Here is a 27,193-nt window from a genome sequence, read left to right as displayed (position 1 = left end):
TATAAGGCATATCAAGTCAACATATCAACTAATGCATAACTTGGGGTCCTTGAAATTGAAAAGGTTGAGAATCAATACTATACACCATAGAGATGCATTGAGATTTACCAAACGGATAAAACAAAATCCGCACCTAAAGTCTCCCCTGGACCATCCTCTCCCTGAGACGTACAGCCTTATTACCACCGGTCTCAGTGCCGTTTGAGTTATGTACCGATAGGGACAGAGTAGTGAATTATCACCCCCCACTAGGCAATGCCAGCGCAGAGCACTATTTTCCACCACAGAGGACAGCCGGCCAGTGAAGTGCTGTCCTCCTGGAATGTGAAGCATGACTAGGGGCGAAGCAGTTTCGTGTGCGTCACAGAAGGTGGCGTAACACAGAAGTTACTGAGACGGGGGGGTGATAATGCCGGTTGCTTCCCTGAGGAATGGCTGAAGGGAGGGTCATCTCATTCCTAACCTTAAGTCAACATTCCTCAGCAGCAATGGCAGGAATTCCTCTGTTCTTACAGTCAGACAAAAGGGGTCACACTTGGGGAGTTTGTACTCTATCGGTGTATTCAAAGTAAATATCCCTTTTAGTTAATCACATAATTTGCTGTGTGTGTGTGTGTGTGTGTGTGTGTGTGTGTGTGTGTGTGTGTGTGTGGCTAGGGAAGACGAGTCAAATCCCATTTGCTTCCCTTGTTTTCTGGTCCATATCCATGTCTTTATTCATGGCTGCTCAAGGTTCCTGACTCTGTGTGCCCGTGCTGCTTTGCTAGGTGGGCATGTTTAAGATCCACCCAGAGATCCCAGAGTCCATGTCTTTCGAGGCCAAGGCCTTCATCCTGCGATGCTTCGAACCTGACCCGGACAGACGCGCCACCGCCACGGACCTGCTCACAGACGAGTTCCTCACCGTCACCAGCCGCAAGAAGAAGGGCAAGAACAGCTTCACTGGTAAAGGAGCATTTAGACTTTGTTGTGTGATGTGATGTCCCAGACTGAAAAATGGTGGAAATCTTGTATGTCCAAAACCGTTCCTGCTTTATTAAAAAATATATATAAACAGTGAAAATAGATGATCGCACTACTTTTGTGCAACACTCTTACTGAGTACTGACTGAGTAGGGCTTTAAGTAAAAGAATAAATACAATTAAAACATGGAGATATAAAAGCTTTATGCCCGACAGCAATGATAATATACTTTGTCGTATGATGAATAGCAGCAGTTCAGAACTCATCTTTCTGAAAATGTCTGATAGTAATGACCAAAATGTCCAAAAACAATTACACCAGGTTGAGAAAGGTTAAAATCTCCTACAATACTGGAATGACGAATTAGACTTTATTACAAACATATTGTTTACATCAGGCTCTGTAGCAAAATGTTGCTGTGCTGACTGAGATTTAACAGATATACTGTATGTGTGTGTTCTTTCCCCAGCACTGACACCTGGCTCAGGTGAGTTGGACTTGCAGAGTTTCTACCTCATAACTCACCACTAGAGGGAGCCCTCCATATATATGTCATCTCCAAGTAACAACAGTCTGCTGTGATGAGACAGTATCTAGGCTACAATATTTCTTTTTCTTTTTTTGTCTTGTATGCGGCCACCTGCCAAGCACGACTCTGCCCTTTCCAAGAACCTGAAATAGACACTGTACTGTACCCCATGACTTTCTGAATACTTGAATATGTTTTTCCCAGGCCCGTTTGACTCTTTATACAATGTATTTACACTTAAGACAACGACATTCTTTTAGTTTCTTTTAACTACAATCGTTTATTGTGGGGCAGCTGTTTATACTTCATCAAGATAGTTTTTCTTTTCATGTTTTTTTCATTTAGTTTTTTGCTTTGACAGTGTAGTCAGTGTGTTGGTGCCACGGCTAACTAGTCTCACGAAGCCTGACTTTCAGAGATCTCCGCCTACTGATAAGTCTGGTGACGTTCTAATTCTGTGGGCTAGAGGTGGGTGGTACCAATTCAGAGATTTAAATAAAACCTCTGCATTGCAGAACCACTGCGAAGGACAGAGGGTGGTCCTTCCTAATCTGGGTGGAGTCATTCAGTCGGTGTGGTAAAGGCGGTAAAGGCAAGCCTAAAAAAAATCAAAAATCAAACAGCGGGCGTAGCTTTGTCAGGGTTGCTTTCGCCGGCCGGCCAAGCCCATACAATGAATTTAAATATATCCAGACAATTTGGTCAGAGATATCTGATCGTCTGGCTACAGTATGCGACACTAGTATCTACATACCAACACAGTGGTTCTCAACCTGTGGGTCGGGACCCCCAGGGGGGTCCCCACATGATTTTGGGGGGGTCTCCAGACAGATTTGTTTTATACCTAAAAGAAAAAGGCCATTATTGCATCAAAAGTATTGCATCAACAAACTATACCATGAAAACTGGTCAACCATTGGCCAAATTGTCAGTATATAAGAAAGAGGCAAAAATAGCGAAAATAGCCGATCTTCAAACTCACAACGCCTTTTATCTGTGGAACAGAGTCAAACATAATTGAATGCCTCAACTCCTACATTCATAGTGTTTGTCAGGGTGGGGGGTCCCCAGTTCAAATATGATTCTTTTTGGGGGTCGCGGCCTGAAAAGGTTGAGAACCACTGATCTAACAAGCCTCCTGCTGTGTGTGGTCTTGTAGAATACCTGCGCAGCATCTCTCTGCCGGTCCCTGTGGTGGTGGAGGACACCAGCAGCAGCAGTGAGTACGGCTCTGTCTCCCCCGACAATGAGCTCAACACCAACCCTTTCGTCTTCAAGCCCAGCACCAAGTGCTACAGCGAGAGAGACGTCAAGGGACCACGCTCGCTCTTCCTCAGGTATGTATGACCAAAGGGTTTTGTGTATATTTTGTATAATTGGATTGAGCACATTTTCCCACTTCTTGAATCAGAGGACTGCCAATTTATTTACATTTGAAATCTCTACCCAGCATTCCAGTGGAGAACTTCGAGGACCACAGTGCCCCTCCGTCTCCTGATGAGAAGGACAATGGCTTCTTCATGCTGAGGAAGGACAGCGAGAGGAGAGCCACTCTGCACCACATTTTGACTGTGGACAGAGACAAAGTGGTGGCCAACCTTTTGGAGGCTCTCACGCAGGTGAGACTATTTCATATACTGTGCCCTACATCAGTGGTTCTCAAACCGGACCCCCATAACTCGGAGAGAGTACAAATGGAACCAAACCAAACCATTTGTACACTCTCCGAGTTACACACCAGTAAGGGTCCATTTCGTTCCTAACTGTCAATCATATGGGGACCCCCTGGAAACCCCTCAAGGACCCCACATAGATAGATGGATGGATGGATGGATAACACACTTCTGTATCATGGAATCTCAAACCTTCATGCATTATGTATAACATCTCTCATGTAATAATGACCTCTACCCCCTCCTTTCCTCCTCGTCTCCCTTTCCACCATCCATCACTCTCCTCCACCCTACTGTTCCTCTGTCTGTCCGTCCGGCCGTCTGTTCGTCCGTCCTGCCCCCAGGGCTCTGAGGAGACCAGACTGCGGCATCAGCACATCTCAACCCTGGTGGTGAGCCTGGCGGACTTTGTGCGCATGGCTGACAGGAAGATCATCGCCAGCACACTGTCTCAGCTCAAACTGGAGCTGGACTTCGACAGCACGGCCATCAGCCAGATCCAAGTGGTGCTGTTCAGCTTCCAGGACGCCGTGAGTTACTACCCACGTGCCACATTATACATCGAGAACCTGGACACAGGACAAGTTCATTTAACTCTGAGCCTGTACATAATGTAAATTGTTGTACATTATATTTTAATTGTATTGCTTTTGCCTATTCCCGTATTCCCAAATTGATTCTACTATATTAAGATTATTTTTACTTTATTGGTTTTAAAATGATTGTGGTATGAATGTGCAAACCATTTCTTTATTTATACATAGAGGTTGAATTGTAATAGTTATTTCCTTACGCAATGCCCTGTAAGGTACAATGTTTGTGAATTCCTGCAGGCCACTTAACCGCTGTTTGATGCTGCATGATTCATGGGCCCCGCATTGCAAAATTCTGAGTTGTAATTGAATTTGTATACTCTCAGAGTTCAATTACCAGTTACCACTCTTTTGCAGTGCAAGGACTTCCAAGAATCATTGAAGTCATACTGTATGCTATGATCTGTCAACCAGAACCACAGCAGGCTTCCCTGCGGCTTTAAGTACAAATAAAAGAGAAATCCATCAGGGGTAATTGCACATTGCATAAACAGGTCATAAAGCTATGCACATGAAATGACACTGGAGCAAGTGGCTGTTGTTGTTTCCTGGGAGAGGTATTGCATAACCATCTTCAAAGGGTGGCAAACAATGCCTCCTGCTGGAATTACATGAGATGAAATCAAAGAGGAAGAGAATCAGCCTCTTTGAGCGTTGGGAATATGTGTAGTTCAGAGTGATGGTATCCCACATACATGTTGCATGAAAAAATGTAAATGACATCTGCTTCATGCATGGGATCATCTATTCTCGCATTATTACACTGTTGGCTCACTTGGAGCAGCCATTAGTTACGCCTATTTCATACTTGGTTGTGTATCGTGTCGCGCGCCAAAAATAGACAATCTACAAGTATAAATCAGGCTTGAGGTGCCTGGTTCAGGGTGTTTATTGAAACATTCAAATACAGTACATACATATATACAGTGTTATCCTTTTAGCCTTAGTGTCTGACTGTACCTCGTGCTGTTTACATTTCTGACTAATAATGTGTTCAATCACATTATTATTCTTCAAGCCTCTCAACAGTGTGCATAACGATAAAATAAAATGAAAGGGTCAGATAGTTGTGCAACATAAATATCAAACATATCAGTCTACAGTCTGAAGCCGAGATTAAACATATCCGCACCAGCCATAAAAATGATTGACCAGAGGGGGGGATATGAATATCAAAAGTATAGGCATGTATTCCTCCCCATCCCCCCTCAGCAAATGCAGCCCTGTGTGTGTATAAGTGTGAGTAATAGTAAACAGTGTACCACACATACTGTACATGTGCTCTCGTTCATAAGCCCTTCATCAACAGTGCTCTGTCTCTCTCTTTGTGTTTACTACGTGCACCCCCCCCCCCCTCCCTCTCACGTCTCCAGGTGAACAAAGTCCTGAGGAACCACAACATCAAGCCTCACTGGATGTTCGCCCTGGATAACATCATCCGTAAGGCCGTGCAGACGGCCATCACCATCCTGGTGCCAGGTACCTGTCCTAATGATTTACACACAATCCACTGGGCCTGGGGTTCCCAAACCTTTCCATGCCAAGGACCCGCAAATAGCCATAGCCAAAATAGAAGATCTGCAAGCTCACAACATGATACATTGTCAGCTGTATTTTTAGCTAATGTTGTTTGCCTATTTTTGCCAAATGTTCACCTATTAGAACTATGCCCAAAATAGGGACGCTAGGGTTCATGTGATTAAACAGCTTGGACTTACTGTACAAAAACATGGTTCAACCCAATAAGACCTCAGGCCGATTCTACAAATGCCTTCTAAATCAGTGGTTCTCGAACTTTTTTGTGCCAAGGACGCCCAAAATTATATATATTTGGCTGTGCGGACCTCCTTCTGAAAATGTTTCGTGCCAGGGACCCCCTAGAAGAGAAGATTTGTGTTAAAATATTCCAAGTTATTCAACATTTTTCAAACACTTTCAAGATTTTTCTAAAATCTTTCAAAAATAGCAGACGTACAATCTCGACGCGCTGTGAGCTTGTATATCTGCTATTTTTGATAACCACTGTTCTAAATCCACTATTCTAAAGTAGTTTTCCTAGTTTTCTGAAAAACCTATGTTGCTATATATATATTTAGCTAAAATCTAAAATGACACAGATGCTTTCCCGGTTTTAATGAGTTAATCATAACATGATTTCTACGTGTGCGTGTGTGCGTGTGTGTGTGTGTGTGTGTGTGTGTGTGTGTGCGTGCGTGTCCGTGTCCGTGTGCGTGTGTTCAGAACTGAGGCCCCATTTCAGCCTGGCCTCCGAGAGCGACCCTGCCGAGCAGGAGGACGTCGACGACGATGACGACAGTGGTGATCTGCGGGGGAACTGCGCCCTCCAGAGCCGAGCCTTGCCCGCCGCCGTCCACGACGACACCGTGGTGACCTCCGGCGTGAGCACGCTCAGCTCCACTGTCTCGCACGAATCGCATGCGGCGCAGCGCTCCGTCAGTATGGAGCTGGGCCGAATGAAGCTGGAGACCAATAGGTGACCTTGCTTATTGTAATTAGCCAGTGGTGTTTAATTTTCTAACTGCTCACCATCTTCATTAGCAAGCATTAACTCAACTTAACTTAACAACTGAACTTAATGGTGAAAGAATTCATTTGTAATGCACCAGGAATTACTGCAGTGATAAGGTCTAAGATGAATGAAGCATATCCTCTTTTTACCCCGCTATCTCCTCAACTTTTTGTGTTCTTGTGTGTCCCATGTTTCCTTGGGTGTCCAGACTGCTGGAACAGTTGCTGGAGCGGGAGAGAGAATATCAGGCCATCTTACGGCAGGTCCTAGTGGAGAGAGAACAGGAGATTAAACTACTGAGGCTACGCTCGGAGCCCATAGGTCTGTCCTCTTATCTCACTTGATTTTGACAAAGAAATTGCCTGTATTTTTTAAAATAGGGCCTAAGTGGTTAACTCATTGACTGTCATTAAGAGACTATGATAGTTTACGGGTAGGTTGTACCAGAGCTCCTTCAAATTATGTTCTGGCAACTTCGCTCTTAAAGAAATGACAAGGAGACTTCCGGAAAAAACAAATGTGATTATTCACTAAGAAATTTCAATTAATTGAATAACTGAGAAACGCAGTTTTAAAACAAATCAATGAATCAGCATGAAATAATTTTTGTTTTATAATCGACTTGTCTGATTAGCCACTTAAGCACTATTATACTTCATCGTACAGCAGTGGCACACAAAAATTACACGCTCACACGCTTTTTTGTCAAAAAGAAAAGTATATATATTTAAAATGTCCCCCCGCCCACAAATCCATTATTTGATTGATTTTTTTTTATTTTTTTTTATTAAATCAATTAGTTAGATTAACTGTTCCAGCCCTTCAGCAAATCACACAGAACAAGTACAGTAGCTAATAAGCTTGATTTATTGTGCTGAAATCCACCCCACTTTGCTGTTGTTCTTTGCCAGGCCTCAGTTTTCCATGCAGTTAGCCTTCAATTGACTTATATTTCACAAAACAGTCCAAGGGCTGAGCTTCTGCATATTAGTGTTGGCGAACACTTTTCAAAAATGAAAATAAATGTCAAGCTTTCATGCAATACAAAACGTATCAGTGGATTCAGTGTGCTTGTGTTCTGGCAGACACACCGACCTCATCCACCTCATCACTCCATCCAGCTGGTCAGAGGAGCCAAGCCGCAGAGACACAGGAGGACCCAGAACTGACCAGATGGCTGAGGCTCCATGGGGCCGACCAGGACTCTATAGACAGAGTAGGTTCCTTCTCTCGCGTTCTCTGGACAGTTTTAGCCATCATACTAGTCTTCCAATGATCCGTAACTCCATGGACCCCTGCCGCAGTGGCCTCTTAATAGGAATTGTCAATACATACGACACAAAACGCATTTCTCCCATATCCTTGGTTGCCAGGAGGTACATTTCCTCCCACATTCTGGCAGCTGAAAAGAGAGTGATTTTTCCAGTCATAGTGGTTAATAAAGCATGCCAGGCTTCCTATGATGCCTCCATCTGCACGTTTGCTAAATGTTATTTGCTATGTCAACAAGCCCACACCCCAGTAATCTTCTGCCCTTTAACTCCCAAAAACAACAAAACCAACAAAAACAACAAATGATGGTAAAGACCCACAGAGTTCAGGTGATGTTTATTCAGCAAGCGTACAATATTGGTTATTTTCTGTGAAGCTGGTTATCTCAGCAGGCGCGGAGGGAATAAGTGTGCATTGCAACATATATGCTAATGTAGCACACAAGCATGTCCATTTCACAAAGAGAGAAGGTGGCCTTGGGTGCTGCGATTATAGGCCTGTTTGTAGTAGAGATGTGCTGGAGCAAACAGGATGTTTGCGCTGAACCCATAAGCTCCAGTGCTGCTTGCCAACAAACTTATTCTTTCTTGTTACTGTATGCATAATTAGTGTGGTTGTGTGATTAAGGAGAGCCATCATTATAATGTGACTGAGATTTTCTTTACGCATACATAGTATAGTATACATACATACAGTAGGCTACATACATGCATACACATGCCTAATGAATGCAAACCGAATAACTTACTTATTCTTGAACAGTGTATAGCTTCTCTGAACACCTTATTCAGGAATTATGAAAGAATGTGTTGCAAACTGCAAGACACTACTTGTAACCCTGTGGATTGTAATGTCTGTTGGATCTCAAGCTAGAGCGTCCTCTTTAGTCATGTCAAAATATGACTATAGCACCATCTACTGGCCACAATGAGTATTGTAACTTCTGAGTTCTCTTTCTTCCAATCCATATGTGTTTCTGTAGATAGTGATGGAGCAGTACACGTTGGATGACATCCTCCATTATGTGACCAGAGATGATCTGAAGACTTTAAGATTAAGGTATCCTTTTCTCATCAAAATAATCTGCCATCAAAATATTCAAAGCTGATTCATCTGCATCAGTAGCAAATTATATTTCGTTTTCTGTGTTGTTTATTTTTGTTTAACAGATGAAAGAAATGCCCTACTGCACTAATATACTGGACATATAGCAGATAAGGCTACTATTGTGCTTGTAACACAATGCTAAGCTAATCAATGAGCCTTTTTTAACAAGTCTGTGCAAATTCTGAAATTCAGCAAAATGTTGTGATGTTTAGAAAGTTTGTATTTACAGATATGCCTTTTTACATAATGCCGGGGTTGAAATTGTAGCATATTGTATAAAATGCATAACAATTCTCAGACTCGGCCAAAAATAGTAAAATTGTAAAATATCACCTGTCCATTGGTATTAGTAGTAAAGTCTTTCTGTCTGTCTGTCTGTCTCTCAGGGGTGGGATCTTGTGTAAGGTCTGGAAGGCCATTGCAGACTGCAGGCAGAAGCCGACCTGAGGCCTTTAAGTGGAGCCAACCACTCAACGCAAGCCGGGCCTTTATGCCGACAGCTCAGTATTTTCTCACCGCCGCACTTTTTACCTCAGTATTTATTAGACCAAGACTATGGAAGTGGGGGGTAATGGACCAATGATTGTCAAGCCTACACTGTAAAATCCTGAGTGTTCGATATAACTCAGAGAGTGTACGAATGTAACTAAATGGACCTTTAACCACTTAAACCCTCTATGCTTAGCAAAACAGACCCGAGTTACAACTCTACTTGGACTTCACCGTCTACACCAAGTCTCTTCGCCCAAAATTTCCGGCGAATGTTCCTCACGGAATAAGAATGGTGGGGTTATTAAGGGTCCATTTGGTTACATGTATATGTTACAGTATGATTGGAGAACCAGTACGATTGAAGAAAGCGCGCTCGTTTTTACCACCCACCCAGCACTAGAGGGAGCCACAAGCCAGGCTTGTGCACAAACATATATGGCCACACACACACACACACAGTCTCACACACACACACACACGCACACACGCGCACGCGCTCATGCTTTTTTTGGTTTATTGAAAGCAGGACTGTTTAGATACTTTTATTGTGTTCTGGCTTTTGTTTTACTTTCTCCCTGACACACACACACACACACACACACACACACACACACACACACACACACACACACACACACACACACACACACACACACACACAGTGATCCATGAAAAGAACTATTCTGTCCCTATCGGTTTACAAATCAAACGGCGCTGAGTCGACTAGTGGAGCGTCGGCCGGTCAGCGCGGGCACTCGCGCCTCGAGGCGCGAGGGCGCGCTTCCTCGGCCTCAAGCTCCACTAAATCGGCGCGCCTCCGTCATGGACAAGCGTGTGCGTGTGAACGCGTGTTCAGCGTTCCCCTCATAGATATTATGGTTCCCCTAGCGTAGCTTCCTGGTTGCTATGTGGGGGGGAACAACAAAAGACAGGTCCGCTCGGCGCATCAAAGCCCCGCCTCTCCGCGTTCTCCTTCTCCTCCTCCTCGGAGGAGGAGAAGGAGAGAAGGAGAGGACGGGACGGTTTATTACGCGAGGAGGAGGAGGAGGAGGAGGAGGAGGCTCCTCTTCCTCGCGAGCCTCGCGTAATAAACCCACGCCTCGCAGCGCCGCATCCTCCTTCTCCTCCTCGCGAGCCTCGCTAATAAACCCTGTCTCGAAAAGCCCCGCCTCGCCCCGAAGGAGCCCCGTGCCTAAAAACGAGCGCTCTGTCTTCAATCGTACTGGTTCTCCAAACGTACTGTGACATATACACTCTTTGAGTTACAAATGGATAAATTAACAGGATTTTACTGTGTAAAGCTGACTCCGCACGCGTTGTGAAACCCCAAGTCCGATCTTATCAGTGTCTTGTTGTTCTGAAAAGGACAACTTGATTGAAATGAGGTCATGTTGAAAGCAAAGATATATTATATAAGTGCCACTAATATTGCCATGCGTAATGAGCGTGGCACAGCAACAAAATGAGTAGGCCTACCAGAGGAACATTCAAGCCTATTAGTGTCAATAACTGAGATGTTTTGCAGATTAATGGTTGTTGAAATGTCTCTTGTGATGACGCGGCTTTATCATTATGTTTACAAAAGTGGAGACTGACCAATACAAGCCTGAGAGTCAAACTACTACAGTACGTTCCATGGATGTTTTTGAAAGATGTGTCCTTACAACGGCATTAACATTATTGTGTCAGCCGTTTCATAATCACTACTTTATTTAAATATGTTTTTTTATTTTATTTCCATGGTTATTCTATTCTAAAAGACATCACTGCATGCCGAACTATGTTATCTTGTTTTGTTGTTTGTGTTTTTTTTTGTTTTTGTTTTCATTTATTTGGCTTTCCATGTTTCTTTTGTTTTGTTTTTTTGCATTGGTTTCTTTTTTTTGTAATACTATAGACCTGATTATTTTTTATTATTTTTATCCATGACATGTATATAATTTGTGTTGTAATAAACAGTGACTGTTTTCAGTGATGTATTTTCCAAATAGAATATTAAACATCTCTGTGTAATTTAATTTAATTGGCCATTGTTGGAAACTGTAAGTAACCTAATTTGAAATAGGATTTGTATGGTATTGTATTTTTTAATGTCACAGTTCATAGCAGACGACTTAGTAAACTTGGCTATAAGTCATCTTAGTCTTATACAGATTTTGTACATAATGGTCCTTCCAGTGCAAATAATGTGATTGGGTGTAAATGTTTCATTGAAAAAAATGAACTGAAGATTAATTTCATATGAAACCAACTTGAGCTTTTTATTATTATTATTTAAGACAATTATGTAATAAAAAAGGTCAGTGTAGGGTATGTCTTTTTTTAGTCATATGTTGTCGATTGAATATATTTGTGCTTTATTGTGTAAAACAAACATTTTCATTTTTGAAACTGAAATTTTTAACAAGATAATTCTTGCATTTTTAAAGCTGCACAAAAAGCCAGCCCAACCATGTCCATTTAGCTAAGAAGCATGGTAATTGCACATCAATGAACCTGCTGCATCAATACTGTATATCTAGAACATGCTTATTAGCTTATTTACATTTTGGCCCATATATTTAAGAATATATAATGTATATATTACACACGTACACATGCAGTGGTGGAAAAAAGTACAGTAATTGTTTGTTTTTATGTTTATATTTTGTATGTGTGTTAAAAAAGCAATAAACATATTTTGCAAAAATAAATAAGTACAGTACTTGAGTAAATGTATTTACACCACTGGCATTTAGGCGTATTACATTAGTGAAATAAAATACCATAGTTAAGAATCTGACAGAAGAATATATAATGTGCCGTGGTTCTCAAAGTGGGGTCCAGGGACCCTCAGGGTTCCTTGAGGGGGTTTCAAATGGACCCTTACAGGTCTGTAACTCTGAGGATGTACAAATGGAACATCCATTTGTACACTCTCAGAGTTATGGGGGTCTTTGAAATTAAAAGGGTTGACCACTGATGTAGTGTAATATATTACACACATGTGGGGGGGTATCTACAGGTGTTTCTCTTCGTGACGTCAGTGGTTTCTACTGAGCAGCTGGTCGTCCGCCCCGATGCTGCTGAGAGCTCCACACAGCGCCACTAGCCTACTGTCTAGCCCTACTACATCATGATGGCGACACAGGACCTCGCATCCGCACAACGCAACGCTTAATCTCCATTTCAACATGATGTAATAGTACTATGACATATTGACGTATGAAGAGCGTATTGCGGCTGCTGCATCGGAGAACAACAGGAGGAGGAGGAAGCGGTGTAAACATGGCTGTGTCTCAGCATCATCACCACCACCACCACGGACTGATCATATCGATGCTGATCGTGACGGTGAGCCTCGTCAACGCCCGGTCCTCGCAGATATCCGATCTGAAATCCAAAATCTCGGGCGTGGAGGAGCTTCTGGAGGAGTTCCGCAAGCAGCTCCAGCAGGACCAGGCGTACGCCAGGGACGGAGGAGCCGATGTGCTGGACGTCTGCCTGGACGAGTTCAGCGCCGTGAGCGAGCGCATCATCCGGGCCCGGGCCTCCATCGAGCAGGGCGCCACCTTCCTGTCGGCCCCCGGCCGGGTGTACAGCTGGAAGGACTGCCTGCACGCCTGCTGCTCCGAGCCGCACTGCACCGTGGCGGTGGTCCAGGGGGTCCAAAAGGGGGGCCAGGACCACCAGGCCACCGCTGGCCTCAGGCAGACGGACGACGGCCTCAGCTGCTATCTGTTCAACTGTACTTACAGGTAGGGCCGTCAGTCACGATTATGACATTTTACTTACAAATAAGTGCGATTAACGATTTCATTGTGTGGCTTTTTAGGCTTTGTAAACAAAAAGTTGCACGGGGGAAGAAGATTATAACAAAAACTTAAATACACAAAGAAATGACGGTACCGATAATCAAATCAAAATACGCCATATTTAATATTTTCGACTCAAAATGTGTCACAACGCCTTGCATCGCCACACATCGTGAGCTTGTAGATCGGCTATTTCCACTATTTTTGAAAATGTTTCAAAATGTATGAATCTTTCGTAACATGGAAATGATTATTATGACGATTATCTCAATTAATATTTGCGATTAGATGATTATGTAATAATTGTGTGGCCTACTACTACTTTCAGGAACAAGAATGTCTGCTCGTTCGCTCCGCAGACTGGCTTCAGCACCTACAGCCGGACCTCCAACTCAACGGGACACATCGTCCCCATCATCATGTCCCCCTCCTCCTCCTCCAGGAGCAACACGGTCCACTCTGCCCGGAGACCATCTGACAACACCCTGGGGGAAGAAGATGAGACCGTCATGGAAGGTCAGTGACCGGCAGCCTGGGGCAGGCCTACCCCACCATGTAAATCACGTCTTTCACTGTAAGCTATCTAGTGCAGTGGTTCTCAAACCTTTTAATTTCAAGGACCCCCATAACTCTGAGAGTGTACAAATGGAACCAAATGGACCATTGGTTTCATTTGTACTGTACACTCTCAGAGTTACAGACCTGTACGGATCTATTTGGAACCCCTCAAGAAGGAACCCAGATGGTCCCTGGACCCCACTTTGAGAACCACTGATCTAGTGGATTAGCCTATCTTGATGACTGTACCATTGAGCCCCAACACATTAAAAGAAGGCTACAGTTATAACTTAGCAATAACATATAAGATATCCAAGATACTGCTGAATAATGAACTGAAAGATGACAAAAAAATATATGGGAAAAAGACATTCAACATGAATACACTTTGAGTGAATGGCTGTCGCTACTCCAGGATACTCAAACAACCCTAACAACAAATACCAAACACAGGTTAATTCAATTAAATATATTGCATATAATTCACTTTCAGACTATATCAATTTAGCCATGAGACATCACTCAAGTGTCTTAGATGCCAGCATAGAAAGGGAGATCTAATCCATGTGTTTTGGAATTGCCAGAAGCTAAATTACTTTTGTGAATTCATATTTCACCAACTATCCAAAATGCTTGGAAAACATTTGACTCCTGATACCCACATAGCTATCTTGGGTGATGTCACAATGTTACATCACTGTTAACTAATTTGGAAATCTGAAACCCCTCCCCCAACTAAACAATGGTGGGCAGAGATCCTATCTTATTGTACCCCGGAAAAAAAGATGTATCATGTGAAGGGAAAACCATTATATTTCCAAAAGATCTGGGTTGGGCATTAGATATAGGAAGTGAATTGGAGAGGATTGGTTGAATATCAGTACCTGTACTCTCATTTTTCTTCTGTTCTGTATGTGGTCATGTGTCAAAAAAAATAGAAATAACATAGAAGAAATGTATTTGACCAGCTGGTTAAGCATAATAGATGGATCATGGACTGTGGATGATTCATGATTCATCCTTCTGTGAAACTGCTGATGAAACTGAACATGTTGTTCTTTTTAAGCATCTCTCTCTCTCTCTCTCTCTCTCTCTCTCTCTCTCTCTCTCTCTCTCTCTCTCCTCTCTCTCTCTCTCTCTCTGTCTGTCTGTCTGTCTGTCTGTCTGTCTGTCTGTCTGTCTGTCTGTCTGTCTGTCTGTCTGTCTGTCTGTCTGTCTGTCTGTCTGTCTGTCTGTGTCTCTCTCTCTCTCTCTCTCTCTCTCTCTCTCTCTCTCTCTCTCTCTCTCTCTCTCTCTCTCTCTCTCTCTCTCTCTCTCTCTCTCTCTCTCTCTCTCTGTATGCCGAAGTCATGCTCTTTCCTTTCTCACATTTTCTGAGATGATCTATCTATCATGACAAGGTTTCATTGTTATTCTGTAAATGTGATGTGTTTTGACTGGTCAAGCTGGTAGGATCATTAGAATGGGTTAATGATCTGCCTCTCAGACACAATTAGATTAGTTCACTGAGAGGAGTGGCAGCTGTGGGCTTTATCTGTTTGTTTTTTAAACCCAGCCACTATAAACTCTTTATCCTCAGGGAACAGCAAACTAGGAAGGAACACTGTAGTGTTTCCTTTTAATGGACACCCAGGAGTCACCACAGCAGCAGAATCATTCATCAATCCTGCAAAAGCAAATCTTTATTGAATGTCTAAAGGTCCTTACACACCGGGGCGATTTTTTTCATGCGAATAATACGTTTTTTTTTAAAACCTTCTAAAGTCAATGCAAGCTTCCACGTCAGTTTCGCGGAGCGAAAAAAGCGTCTTTTAATTATTCGGAACGAGTCCGAATTTTGCGTATATTCGCATATTCGCCGGTGTGTAACCGCCTTAAGTGTGGAATCACCTGCGATGGAAAGAACAATAGGAATAATGCAGAAATAAAAAATTCACCATAACCTCCCCGCCACTACCACTTCTTATGGGGGAAAAAGAGGATACAATGTATTATACTGTACATCAATTATATACATTGAGCACTCTGTGACTGTAGGCGCGTTTGACATAATATGTGGCTGTTTGTCACAGATCTGGACGAGCCTCCTCGCAGTGACGCTGGGCAGGATGTGGTGATCCAGCTGCCCACGGACTGGGCCGTCCTGGACGGGCGAGACAGCGTGGATGACCATGGGATCAGCCGCTACGAATGGGCTCTCCTCAAGGGAGACTCAGACGTCAGCATGAAGGTAATATATAGTATCATTATTAAAGCAGCAGGGGTGGGGCAGTCTTTTCAGGTATCTGATCTATTTGGCCTTTTCCAAGGCTGGTAGTCTCCCGTAGCTAGCGCGGTATCATAGATCTCTGCCCACCAGTACGTCGTGTGACATCTAAATTCAACTGTAACATGTAAAATCCTGAGTGTTAATTTAGTAATCAAATGGTTTAGTAACCAAATGGTTTAGTAACCAAATGGTTACATTTGTACCATGTCAGAGATGGTACAAATGTAACCATTTGGTTACATGAGTACTGTACACTCGCAGAGTTACAAATGGATAAATTAACACTGAGGATTTTACTTTGTAGTATGTCTGGTGGATCCCCATGTTAGTTATAGTAGCCCACACAAGTTGCAATATGATCACACAGATCATATGATCTTGTGAGCCCTGGTTCGAATATGACTCTCATCGTGTCTTGCATGTCACCAGCACATCAGAGCAAATTGATTATTAGCCAATGGTATGAACTGTTTGCTATCATCCCATTAGTACAGCAGTCTCTGAGGTTTGAGGCATAATAAGGCATTTACTGCTGGCCTTGCTGGGCTATTGTTCTGATGAAATGTGCTGATTTATAGATGGAAAGATAGTATAATCATAAAGTCCACAGGGGCTCAGTGGTGAATGGGGCTTGTATTTGTTTGCAGTTGTTAAGTCAACATGGTGGCATGAGGCCAGAGAGCCTAAGGACGTGCTGCACACAGAGATAAGAAAGAGCTTGTCATAAGCCGCCCTGCCTCAAGGACAATAGCACTCAACTCACTCCCTATGAAAGTTGTGACTCTGGGATTTTAACAGATTTGACAGTAAATTCTATTTTTTATGTATTTATTTTTCATATTTGTTGTTTAATTATCCGTTTTAACCACATAGACCCTATAGCATTCCTATTAAGGGGTGAACATACTGTGAAAATAGCCCATATCCAAGCTCACAACACATCACATTTTCTGCAAAGAGATTTGGTGTAGAGTGAAAAAAGGAGGGGGCCAAGTATAAAGCCCTGGGCATTCTGGTCAATGACGTTTGTAGGGTTTAAGTGGTTAAATATCACACAGGAAAGCACAAATATGGCAGAGAGTTGAAAATGTTGACCTTCACCCACCTGTGTGGATTCCCACAGCCCCTACTCCTCCAAAATGCTTTCCCTACTATATAAAAGGTTCAATGGAATCATTGTTGAACAAGAGAAGCCATAAATTGGCTCCCTCGCCTCCCTGCTAAAAGTAGACATGACCAAAAGTTACTTGATCAAAAAGTTACAAATGAAAAAGAAAACGATACAAAATGTATAATTGTTGTTCACTCCATGCTGAATTTCAGCATACAATATAAAATATTATATGAATAATAATCACTATTATTATATTATTATTATCCCCCTAATTCAGAATTTCTTTCATTGCGGGTGACTGGTGGTGCAGCCAATTACTTACTTACTTGCTTACTTACTTACTTACTTATGCCTGTAGCCCAACTTTGGGCATAGGCTGGGAACAAGGACCCCCCAGGGACCCTGGGCCAGTTTCTGCAGATGTCCCCATGTATGACCAGACCTCTTCACATCTGCATCCAGGTCACGGTGCCAGGTGTTTCTTGGTCTGCCTCGTTTCCTTTTTACTTTTGGGAAGAAGAGGGCATATGTCTTGTGATATTAGATGCAGGCTTGCGAAGCGTGAACAATCCATTTCCGGCATCTTTGGAGGATTTCTTCCATTACAGGCTGCTGTCTGGTTCTTTGCCAGGGGGATGGAGGGACAGTGGTTGTTTATAGATCTGGCCAGTGTATTCGGAGGATTCTTCTGAAGCAGGTGTTGAGAAAGGGAGCCAATTAGTGCAATGATTGTGTTCCCATGTATTGTCATACTTCATATGTCTCTTCTCTCTCTCTGTGTCCTCTGTTTCCTTTCTCTCTACACTCTTATATTTTTTGGTAACTTCCCTCTCATAAACAATCATATACACTTGGTCCTAACAAAACTACTGGTTGAAATGCTCACGAGCTGTCAGTGTCTTGATCTTGAAATGTTGTCCCCTTTCTTGTCGAAGGTGACCCATCCAGGCCTTCTGAAGATAAGCGATCTCCAGCAAGGCGTCTACACCTTCCAGATGACTGTCACCGACACCACGGGACAGAAGAGCTCAGACAACGTCTCCGTCACCGTGCTTGCACCAGAAAACCAGCCTGAAGGTACTGAACCACAAACCTCCTATTCTGTACCTCTTGCATCGGTCATTTTACTGGGGGCAAATTTAGTATGTTTCTAGGTTTCACAGTAGAAAATCTGCATGAATGGGGAAATATTTTTAAATGTCAATTAAATATCTTAGATCACAAAAAAATAAATTATTTGCATGGTAGATGCTATTTCCCAATAGAGATAATGGAGGTAGCCCACGGTGTAGATAAGCTATTTTCGCTGTTTGTCTCTATACTTAATGAACAAATACTTAGTTGACCGGTGTCGGCTCCGTACTCGGACCACTCTGTTTTTCTCCTCTCTTCTACACCAAATCTCTTTGCCGAAAATACGACTTTTTAAGAAATTTTCAGCTAGCTGGCTACAGCCCTGCCTCCACATGTAGTCATTTTTCATGACCATGTGACTAACCTGAAGTGCATAGTATCGTGTCAACAATGTATGGTTATTATCTAGCCGTTTGTTTTGTTCATGTTCTATCTTTCATAGTTCTATGTTCTTGTTTTCCCCAGCTGTATCTCATTTGTAATCACCACTTGTGTACATTAGTTTTGTTCCCCACTAAGTCCTTGTCGTCATTGTTTGGTGTCGCATCTTGTCAGTTTGTTTGTGATGTCTGTTCTGTTATTAAAACATGTATCATATCTTTGACAATCACTTAAGCCCTATTGCGCAAATAGCGCATCTACAAGCTCACAATGCGTTGCATCAGGACACATTGTGTGACTGCTGTCTCTTGTGTTGTACAGTGTGTACAGGCCAGTGCTCGCGCTACCAGTTCCTGTGTGACGATGGCTGCTGTATCGACATCACCTACGCCTGCGATGGGAAGCAGCAGTGTACAGACCGCTCTGATGAGGCCTTCTGCCAGCACTGTGCGTATGAGTCATCTCATATACACATTTCACCTGCACCTAATATTGCCTCTATAGATTATGGTGAATTGCATGTCTTTCCACAAACATTTGATTTCTTGTCAAACCTATTGAAAACACTGTCTTTAAATGGGTTGCCTTTATTTACTAACACAGGCTTTTGTCACTTGTGGAAACTGGAAATTCATTCTAAAGCCTATTCTTAATCTAATTCTAAGTTAAAGCTTAGAGATGATGAATGCGTATTTTTAGGAGGTGCAGTTCTAATCCAATTTGTTGTTAGCATTTAGCTATTGTTTCTTCTGTGCTTTATCCAGTAGATGGCAACAGGAAGTCTGTGACCCATGCGGCCAATCCCAGCAGGCCTTTGTCTGCCCAGACAGAGGAGGTTGAGGATGGCTCCAAGCAGCTACAGAAGGGGCCCAGGAAGACCGTGGAGAGCATTGTACCCCCGAATATTCCCTTTGTCCCTCAAGACAGGACCAGGGTCCCTCCCCCACCACCTGCCCACCCACAAAGCCCCGGTCCACAGGAGGACACAGTCAGTCAAGGTACTGTTGTTTGTTGCATCGCTGAAACCTTTGGGGTGAAGCTATTGGGCAAGCTTAGTTTTTCTACCTGCAATTGCACCGGAGCTATTAATAATTTGAACCACGCAGCATCACTGCATCTATTTGCAAAGCCCACTCCATCAGCACCCTGCTGTCATTAAAGACATCTGGTATTTTCAGTGGTGGGGGTGGGGGGGGGTAAGGGAAGGAAGAAACGAATACAATGAGGCTGGAGAGAATGAAATAAGGGAGGCATCATAACAAATATGCACCAGCACTTACGCACACAAACAGACTCTTATTCTGTCCTACGGCAAAAACACATTATCTTATCACTTTAGCCCACCTCCCCTTGTTCCATTCATGCTCGAGAGGTAGAAAGAGATTGAGAGAGCAAATGGAATGAGGGTCTACCATACACACACACACACACACACAGACATTGAGCTATTGCACTTGACTTGGCAAGCTGCTCCCGTTCCACCATAGATAGAGGCATGTTGCGCCATGTTTGTATACAGTATCACACCAGACACCACATGCACGTAGCCAATGCTACTACTGTCAGCTGTACTCACCTCCTCACCAAATCTGAGATTTATTTTGTCCCTGCTTTTTTGCCAACCACTACTTTTCTCTATACGGTCCTCTGTCACTGGGGTTCAACGGGTGCAGTTTTCTGATGTTAGAAAGCAGTCTTTTTTCGTGTTTTAGCAGTGGGGCAGATGGAGGCCCTGCAGGCAGCCAGCGAGTCACAGCGCAACACAGTGCAAGGCAAGGTGTGTGCCAGAGGGCCACTGTCCCAGGCCAGCACACAGAACTGCCATGGGAATGCAGCTCTATCCCCACATACCCCCTGAGCATGGAGACAAAGCGCCTCTGTCCCCCTGCCACCCGATCCCTGCATTAGGCTAAGACGGAATGCCACCCACACCACTGTCCCTCCATCCCCATCGTCACTCTACCACAGGGCTTACTCAGCCAAGGTGTGCTCCCATAAGTCTCCTTTTTCTCGCTTGGTGAATTCTAATGTCTCCGGCTCTCCAAAGGCATGGGAAGTCGAGATCCGTAACATAGGGTTGTGACATCATTTTGTACTTTCCCTTAACCCATTTAGACCGAGAACCCATTAACCCTATGCGTAACTATACTGTACCTTTCAATCCGGGAATCCCCGTAGTTGTTGCTAGTTGTGCAGAAAACTTAGGTCAGGATTTAGAAGGCCTAAATGGGTTATCTAGATTGGGATGTTGGTGAGAGTTGGAAGGAATCACAGAAATGCAGTCTTACAAAAGATTGAGTTTGAGAGTTTCAGTCACAGACACATCTAGGAACACTGACATACTAGTACGACAGTGTATGAATCAGGCTTTGTAACAGAGAGGACCTCTGTTACTGATGTTTGGCACTTTATAGCAGTTTGCACAGTTGCATTTTGCACATGATTTTATTATTGAATGATTATCATGAGGGCCAAGTGCAATGTGAAATGTATGGGTGCAATAGAGAGGGTAATGCTAAGTCATGATTGAAAAGCTTAACATGTACCAAGTGTTTCTGTGGCCAGTGTAATTGGGCTGGACTAAGTCAGAATGGCAGAGGGGGGTTGTGATATACATTTGTAGTTGCTAAGGATATTGTGGTTGTGTAATGTTGTAGTAGTGTGAAGAATTTATATTTATTTGTTGTTCATTGAAGTTTTAAGATAATTGATGTGGGTTATGTATTTATTGTATGGTTATTTATGTATATATGCCAGATGGAAAACACCTCTTGACATGGTGCAGTCCAAGCTCATTTGCTCAGCTGGCTATAAACTGCTGCCAGTTGAGATCAGTGGAGAGCTGTGAGTGGAGAGACAAACACCACCATGTCAAGGGTGCTGTACAGTTTATCCATATATGTCATTGGTGATGAATAAATACACCTTCGGGTTAAACCCTACTCCAGGCCTCTACTGTTTCCAGCCCAAGTCGGGCGTTCTCACAGGCTTTTAAACCACTTGAATCCTAGCATCCCTATTCCGGAGGTCAGTTTACAGAGAATAGCCAATCTACAAGTTCACAACGCGACATGTGAGCTTGTAGATCTGCTATTTTCGGCAAAGAGATTTGGTGTAGAGAAAAAAAGGGCAGTCCAAGTACAGAGCTGACTCAGCGGCTTCGAATGCTATCAATGCATTGAATGGGAGATAATCACGTTTTATCAGACCTTTGAATGGGCGAGTAGGCGACGGAGTAGGCTCGATTTAGACCTACCCGCGATTTGTCAGACCATTCATGGGGCGTAATGAGGAGCTACTGACCTACTTGGAGGCGGAGCAGTCCCCACAACAATATTTACAATTCTGTGCCTATCGGTACATAACTCGAACGGCGCTGAGTAGGCACAGGCGAACGTCACACCGTTCAGGACGGCAACTCGGTCGCCTTAGCTCCCTCGGTGGTCCTGTTAACTTATTAATCAAAGTTACGACAGACAACGACGAATATAATCACATATTAGTTTATTCAAATAGTCAGCCATACATAAGCCAATAACACAAGCTGAAGCAGACCGCTGCAGGTCTACCTACCCTTTGACAGGATTCGGGGTGTCTTTATACATGAGATGAATGTCGTCACAGTGTAATCCAAGTACATTCATTAAAGGGTCTACACCATGAAAATCACTTTTTTCTTGTTTTTTTGTATTTTTTGGGGTCCCCAGTGTCTCTTGTACCCAAAAAAATGATTTTTTTTTTTATTCAGTCATTCCTTCTCATTTCATGGATTTCCAGAATGGGCGTGTCTGAACAGGCGATCTCAGAATGGAAATGTTTATGATGTCACAAACATTAATGATGGCAAACCCAATGTTAAATGAAAAGTGCCCGAATCGCTCCGAAACTTTTTCTACCTCCCCTAAGTGGGGGTCTACGAACAAATACTTCGGGCTCGGATTTTGGCTCCGCCCCCCGGAAGTGGGTGAAACAGGCACCTCAAACACTTGGTGGAATTGTTCAAAAATGTTCAAAAGTGTTTTTTTTTCGATTTTGTATTTTTCTTAGATGCTTCTTTTTATGCAGAATTTTTCCTTTTTTTTTTTAATATATTTTTTTTAAATATTTTTTTTTATTAACAGACAGAATTGCTCAGTAGCCAGAGGACGTTTTGGTATTGCAGCTGAAAGTGCTGTATAAGCCAGAGACAATTGACTTGGGATGAGTATATCTGAGTGATGATTTAGGCTCAAACCTTTTGAAAAAGGTTTGAGGGACGTACACCATATGATATTAAATATCAAAAAAAAAATTTAAATTCATGGTGTAGCTCCTTTAACGTTATTCGTAGAACAATTTACCCATCTGAGAGCTTTGACCTTTCCAAGTCCATGTCACATTGACTGGTCAAACCGGGCACCCCTGTCTTACATTTGCCAGTTCTTGTCTATAAGTAACCTGTTGACTTTAGGCTGGGATATCCTAATGTCCTAATCTATGTTGTGCTGTGTCACAAGTCATGCATCTTAACTCGTGTGTCTAGGTTCTTATTACTGTGGTGGTCCGTGTATTTTGCAATGAATCTTTCACAACTCCAGGTATGACATTACGTTACTGAGCGGACTGGGTGAGAGTTTAGAGTGTCAGTTTGCAGCAGGCTGCAAACTTTCCCGCCTCTGACTCTGTCCTTCTGTCACCCTGTATCTGACAAGGCCTCTTACCCAGCTCTCTACTAATACATTCACAAAGTGGTAAACTTCATATATAACACTAAAAGATTACAACAGTCCTTCACGGGGTGACAGTTCGCCTGTGACTGCGCGCCTCCGTCATGGTCCGAAACCAAAACCAAAACCGAAACTGAACTATTTAAGTCATCTCCGTTGGTAGGTCAGTATGTCTTGATAACACCCAATGAATGGTCTGATAAATCGCGGGTAGGTCAGTATGTCGCCTATTTCGCCCATTCAAAGGTCTAATAAGAGGTGATAATGTCCCATTCAATGCATTGATAGCATCCGAATCGGGTGGCCGACTCCGGTCAACTAAGTATTTGTTGACCAAGTGTAGAGAGTTTAAGTGGTTAATGGTTCCATGGTACACACGGTGTCATATCCGTCTGTTCACTGTGGCTATGACCCTTTCACTGCTGTCCAGTTGGTCGCTTGTAATGATGGTGGTTTGAATTGAAGCTTGGTTGCTGTGTCATTGTAGGTCAATGTAATGTGTATTGTGTATAATGTAAGTAGATTATATCTTCCCTGTCTAAAAGCCAGTGCTGTCTCCCTTCACTTTGTCCCCATAGACCCCTGTGCCGCACCCCCTGTGGTAGGGGCCTGTAAAGGGACGTTTCCACGCTGGTACTACGATCAGGACGCCGGAGAATGCAAACACTTCCTGTTTGGCGGTTGCCAGGGTAACCATAACAACTTCCTACAAGAAGCAGACTGTGTCAGTGAATGTGTTGAAAATAGTAAGTATCTTCTTCATCTCCTCCTCCCAACGTAGTGTTTTTCCATCACAGTCAAAATGACACCAGGGTTTAACAGGAGTGATGTTTCTGTTTAGGTCCTGCTTTAAACCCAGCAACCGTGGCCCCTACCACTACCAAACAGACTGACACAGGTAAATAACAGACCGACACAGGTAAATAACAGACCGACACAGATGTGTAAATAGCAGACCAACACAGGTGTGTAGATAACAGACCGACGGGTAATTAACAGACTGACACAGGTAAATGGCAGGTAAATAACAGACAGACACAGGTAAATAGCAGGTAAATAACAGACTGACACAGGTAAATAGCAGGTAAATAACAGACTGACACAAGTAAATAACAGACAGACACAAGTAAATTCCAGGTAAATAACAGACTGACACAAGCAATACAACTGCATAGACCGAAGCTACATAGCTTCAATTAAATGCTAGACCACACATGGGCAACATACGGCCCGGGGGCCGGACCCGGCCCTTTGACCATCTCAATCCGGCCCGCCAAGTCCAAAAGGAAAATAAAATGACCCCCCCAAAAAGTGCACATTCTAAAAGGCTGCCGTATGTTAATGGTTTTGGGAAAAATATATTTAAAGGTAGGGTAAGTGATATTTTTGGGTTAAAACAAAAAGTATTTTGTTAAAAGGTTAAAGCACTATATTCTGATAGTAATCATTGCTATAGAGTGTTTGTTCAGTAACAGGAGTCTCCATGTCTCTCCAGCTCTTAATAAACAGTAAATAAATGTTCCGGTATGGTGTCAAAATCTCAGCCAATCAGGAGAAAGTACACATTTTAAGCTTCATTTTTATAGTGTTCCAGTTCCAATGTTGCCTGCTCATTTCTTGGTGTCATCACTTCCAATTTCACTTGTTTAATCTATATCCTGATTGAGTTCTCTATCCTGATTGGATACAATTGGAAATGAAACTGAAACGAAAATGCATTTTCTGTTTTATAAAGAGCTGGAGAGACATGGAGACTCCTTTTACTGAACAAACACTCTATAGCAATGAATACTATCAGAATATAGAGCTATTTAACACTTATTTTAACAAAAGGAAATCACTTACCCTACCTTTAACTCGACTCCAATTAATAGTAATTAATATTTACCATTTGAGTACTATACCTACCTGCATTCCTCCATCCATATGCACTCAAATGTTTTATGTTTATAATGTAACAGTGAAACAATCAACCTTGAGTCCATATTTATAACATAATGCAATGTGTTTTATGAGTGACCTTTGGAGTGGTGCATCAGTTAAGATAAGATACTGTATAAATGTATCAGGCTCATTCAAAAGTTGATACTGCATTGACATGGATTGTTTTATGCAAGTCATATTTTTATTGTAAGGCCAGAGTACACCAGAGTGATAGAGTACAGTACAGCTGTAAAAACAAATATGTTTTAACTGAACTATTTTCAGTTACATTTTGTAACTGAAAAGTGTTGTTGTGAAAGCAAGGACCTTATTGTAAAGTAGACTGGCATGTCTACCAAATTCATGCAGTTTTAACATAATGCAGCGCTGTGTTTCAAGTTGTGTGGCCCTTCACTCACTTTATCTAAGTCAGTATGGCCCCTTGGAAATAAACCTTGCCCACCCCTATGCTAGACTATAACCACGGTTTTGTTTGTCTATCTTTATAGTGGCTGCACCTAAAGGAGCCATCTCACATAGCCAATCTGAGAGCGACCTCCCAATCTCTGAGCCATATCCAGTAAAGGGGGGGCACCCTGGGCCCGAGTCAGGTGAGTTTGAATGTGAAAAATGTGAAGTGCTCCTACTTAATAATAATTAATAATTTACTGATATTTATTTTACAGTAGCCAACATGTTTGGCACCAAACAGTTGCTGTTGCCATGGATTTGCTGTTGTTTTTTTGTTTTATGTTCTTGTCATCCTCGCCTGGTACCATGTTTTGTATATTAATTACCTGAACAGAATTCTGTTGTTGGAGAAACAATTAAGAATAATTCTCTTATGACTATTTCATTGGAAGTTACATTATCATTGCTGCCTCACTTTTTTCATGCAGGCGCAATCCTCCCATTGGCCTTTGGCCTGATCATCACGTCTCTGCTACTGCTCATGATTGGCTGCCGTATGAGGCTTGTTCGTCACAAGATGAAGAAGACCCGCCCCCTCACTACGGAGGAATCTGATTACCTCATCAATGGCATGTACCTGTAGCCACTCAGGCTGCGGCGTTCAAAGACACCTGGGAAGTGGGATGTTTCTGACCTTCAGACGGGAACAAAACGGAGAAGGGACAGTGCGATCACCAGAGGCTGAAGCAGGGCATTAAAGAAATTGAACTGTGCATTTGTTGGAACTCCCAGTTCAGTCTCTGACAGCAGTGTCCTCTCCCCAGGTCATGAACATCACCAATTCTCTGCTGTCATGAACGCACAGACAAAAGACCTTTACAGACTGTCAAAGAAGCTGTTGGCAGAGGCTGCCTCCAAACTCACTGATAAAGATTCAGATGTTTGTAAAATCCCCCTTTGTTACTGTTATAAAACATAACTGATAATGTATTTATGATTAAAGGTAGCCACAACTAAACCACTCTTTTTTTCCATTTTCTTTTTCTCCCAATTTAGTCTTTATTCCAATGATTTCTCCATGTATTGTATTCCCTTGTCACTGTTAACCCCTACAGTTAGTTCTAGGGAGAGCACACTAGCACAGACAACCACGTCTCCTCCAATACAGACACTAATAATGGACCTATTCTGTTGGATGTGGAACTGAGAAGAATAGCTTGACAAACTGTCGGGAGTCGCTAGTGCAGTGACAGATATTGCCCATCACCTTGCTTCTTCTCACCCATATGTTTGTAGGAGCGCCCGGCCAAATGGAGGATTTATTTTGAACCCCTAGTCTCCACAGGGGTGAGCAGGAACTTAAACCCATTTGACCACAACTCGGACGCCCCCAACCCGGACGCCCCCAACCACTTCAGTTTAGTATTAACCATCAATATGATTGAATATTGCGGTCAACAAAGAATGCAGCCCTGCCTCTTTCAAATACCAATGTGTTACCCACGTCCCTCTTATGTTGGTTATTTTGATATCAATTACCTTCAATCTTGTTTTCACTTGTGGATGTTTTAATTAAAATCTAGTGCTGCACAGTAATGTATCTGCCACTGGGTGGCACTGTTGATATATTTTTGCTGCAATGTTGTGCTAAGTCCAAGACACACTTGTCAACGTCAACCAAATCACAAACTGAAATGATGACAGCTTGGTAATGTATCGGACTGCTTGTGACGCAGTCTCAAG

The 27,193-nt window shown here is 42.8% G+C and overlaps 2 protein-coding genes across 3 annotated transcripts in view; both read left to right on the top strand.

Moving 5' to 3' along the window:
• The window catches only part of map3k5 (mitogen-activated protein kinase kinase kinase 5), a 66,039-nt gene extending 54,211 nt beyond the window's left edge, over positions 1-11,828 (top strand). For both annotated transcript variants that reach the window (XM_080453740.1, XM_080453739.1), the window contains exons 20-30: positions 768-945; positions 1,434-1,451; positions 2,653-2,830; positions 2,944-3,112; positions 3,511-3,696; positions 5,133-5,238; positions 6,001-6,253; positions 6,498-6,610; positions 7,375-7,505; positions 8,544-8,620; positions 9,055-11,828. In XM_080453740.1, coding sequence (XP_080309866.1) covers positions 768-945; positions 1,434-1,451; positions 2,653-2,830; positions 2,944-3,112; positions 3,511-3,696; positions 5,133-5,238; positions 6,001-6,253; positions 6,498-6,610; positions 7,375-7,505; positions 8,544-8,620; positions 9,055-9,115 — 1,470 coding nt within the window. In that variant the 3' untranslated portion in view covers positions 9,116-11,828. The remainder of the gene's footprint in view (positions 1-767; positions 946-1,433; positions 1,452-2,652; positions 2,831-2,943; positions 3,113-3,510; positions 3,697-5,132; positions 5,239-6,000; positions 6,254-6,497; positions 6,611-7,374; positions 7,506-8,543; positions 8,621-9,054) is intronic.
• Positions 11,829-12,345: 517 nt separating this feature from the next.
• lrp11 (low density lipoprotein receptor-related protein 11) lies at positions 12,346-26,786 on the top strand. The gene is made up of 10 exons (XM_080454169.1): positions 12,346-12,897; positions 13,283-13,470; positions 15,585-15,742; positions 17,831-17,972; positions 18,732-18,857; positions 19,178-19,408; positions 23,695-23,862; positions 23,958-24,014; positions 25,549-25,650; positions 25,939-26,786. Exons 1-10 carry the CDS (start codon positions 12,365-12,367, stop codon positions 26,091-26,093), a joined length of 1,860 nt encoding a protein of 619 aa, XP_080310295.1. The 5' UTR covers positions 12,346-12,364; the 3' UTR covers positions 26,094-26,786.
• Positions 26,787-27,193: the final 407 nt, after the last annotated feature.

The sequence above is a fragment of the Gymnoscopelus braueri genome, assembly GCF_963280865.1.
Source record: "Gymnoscopelus braueri genome assembly, chromosome: 16".
Classification (NCBI taxonomy): Eukaryota; Metazoa; Chordata; class Actinopteri; order Myctophiformes; family Myctophidae; genus Gymnoscopelus; species Gymnoscopelus braueri.
The sequence above is the reverse complement of the archived record's forward strand: the minus strand, read 5'-3'. Positions and strand labels throughout refer to the sequence as shown.

Excerpts from the sequence above, each read along its gene's own strand:
- lrp11 (XM_080454169.1), top strand. The coding sequence starts at position 12,365 with ATGAAGAGCGTATTGCGGCTGCTGCATCGGAGAACAACAGGAGGAGGA. Across the intron at positions 13,471-15,584 it reads AGATGAGACCGTCATGGAAG|ATCTGGACGAGCCTCCTCGC; the intron begins GTCAGTGACCGG and ends TGTTTGTCACAG. Across the intron at positions 17,973-18,731 it reads ACCAGAAAACCAGCCTGAAG|TGTGTACAGGCCAGTGCTCG; the intron begins GTACTGAACCAC and ends TGTGTTGTACAG.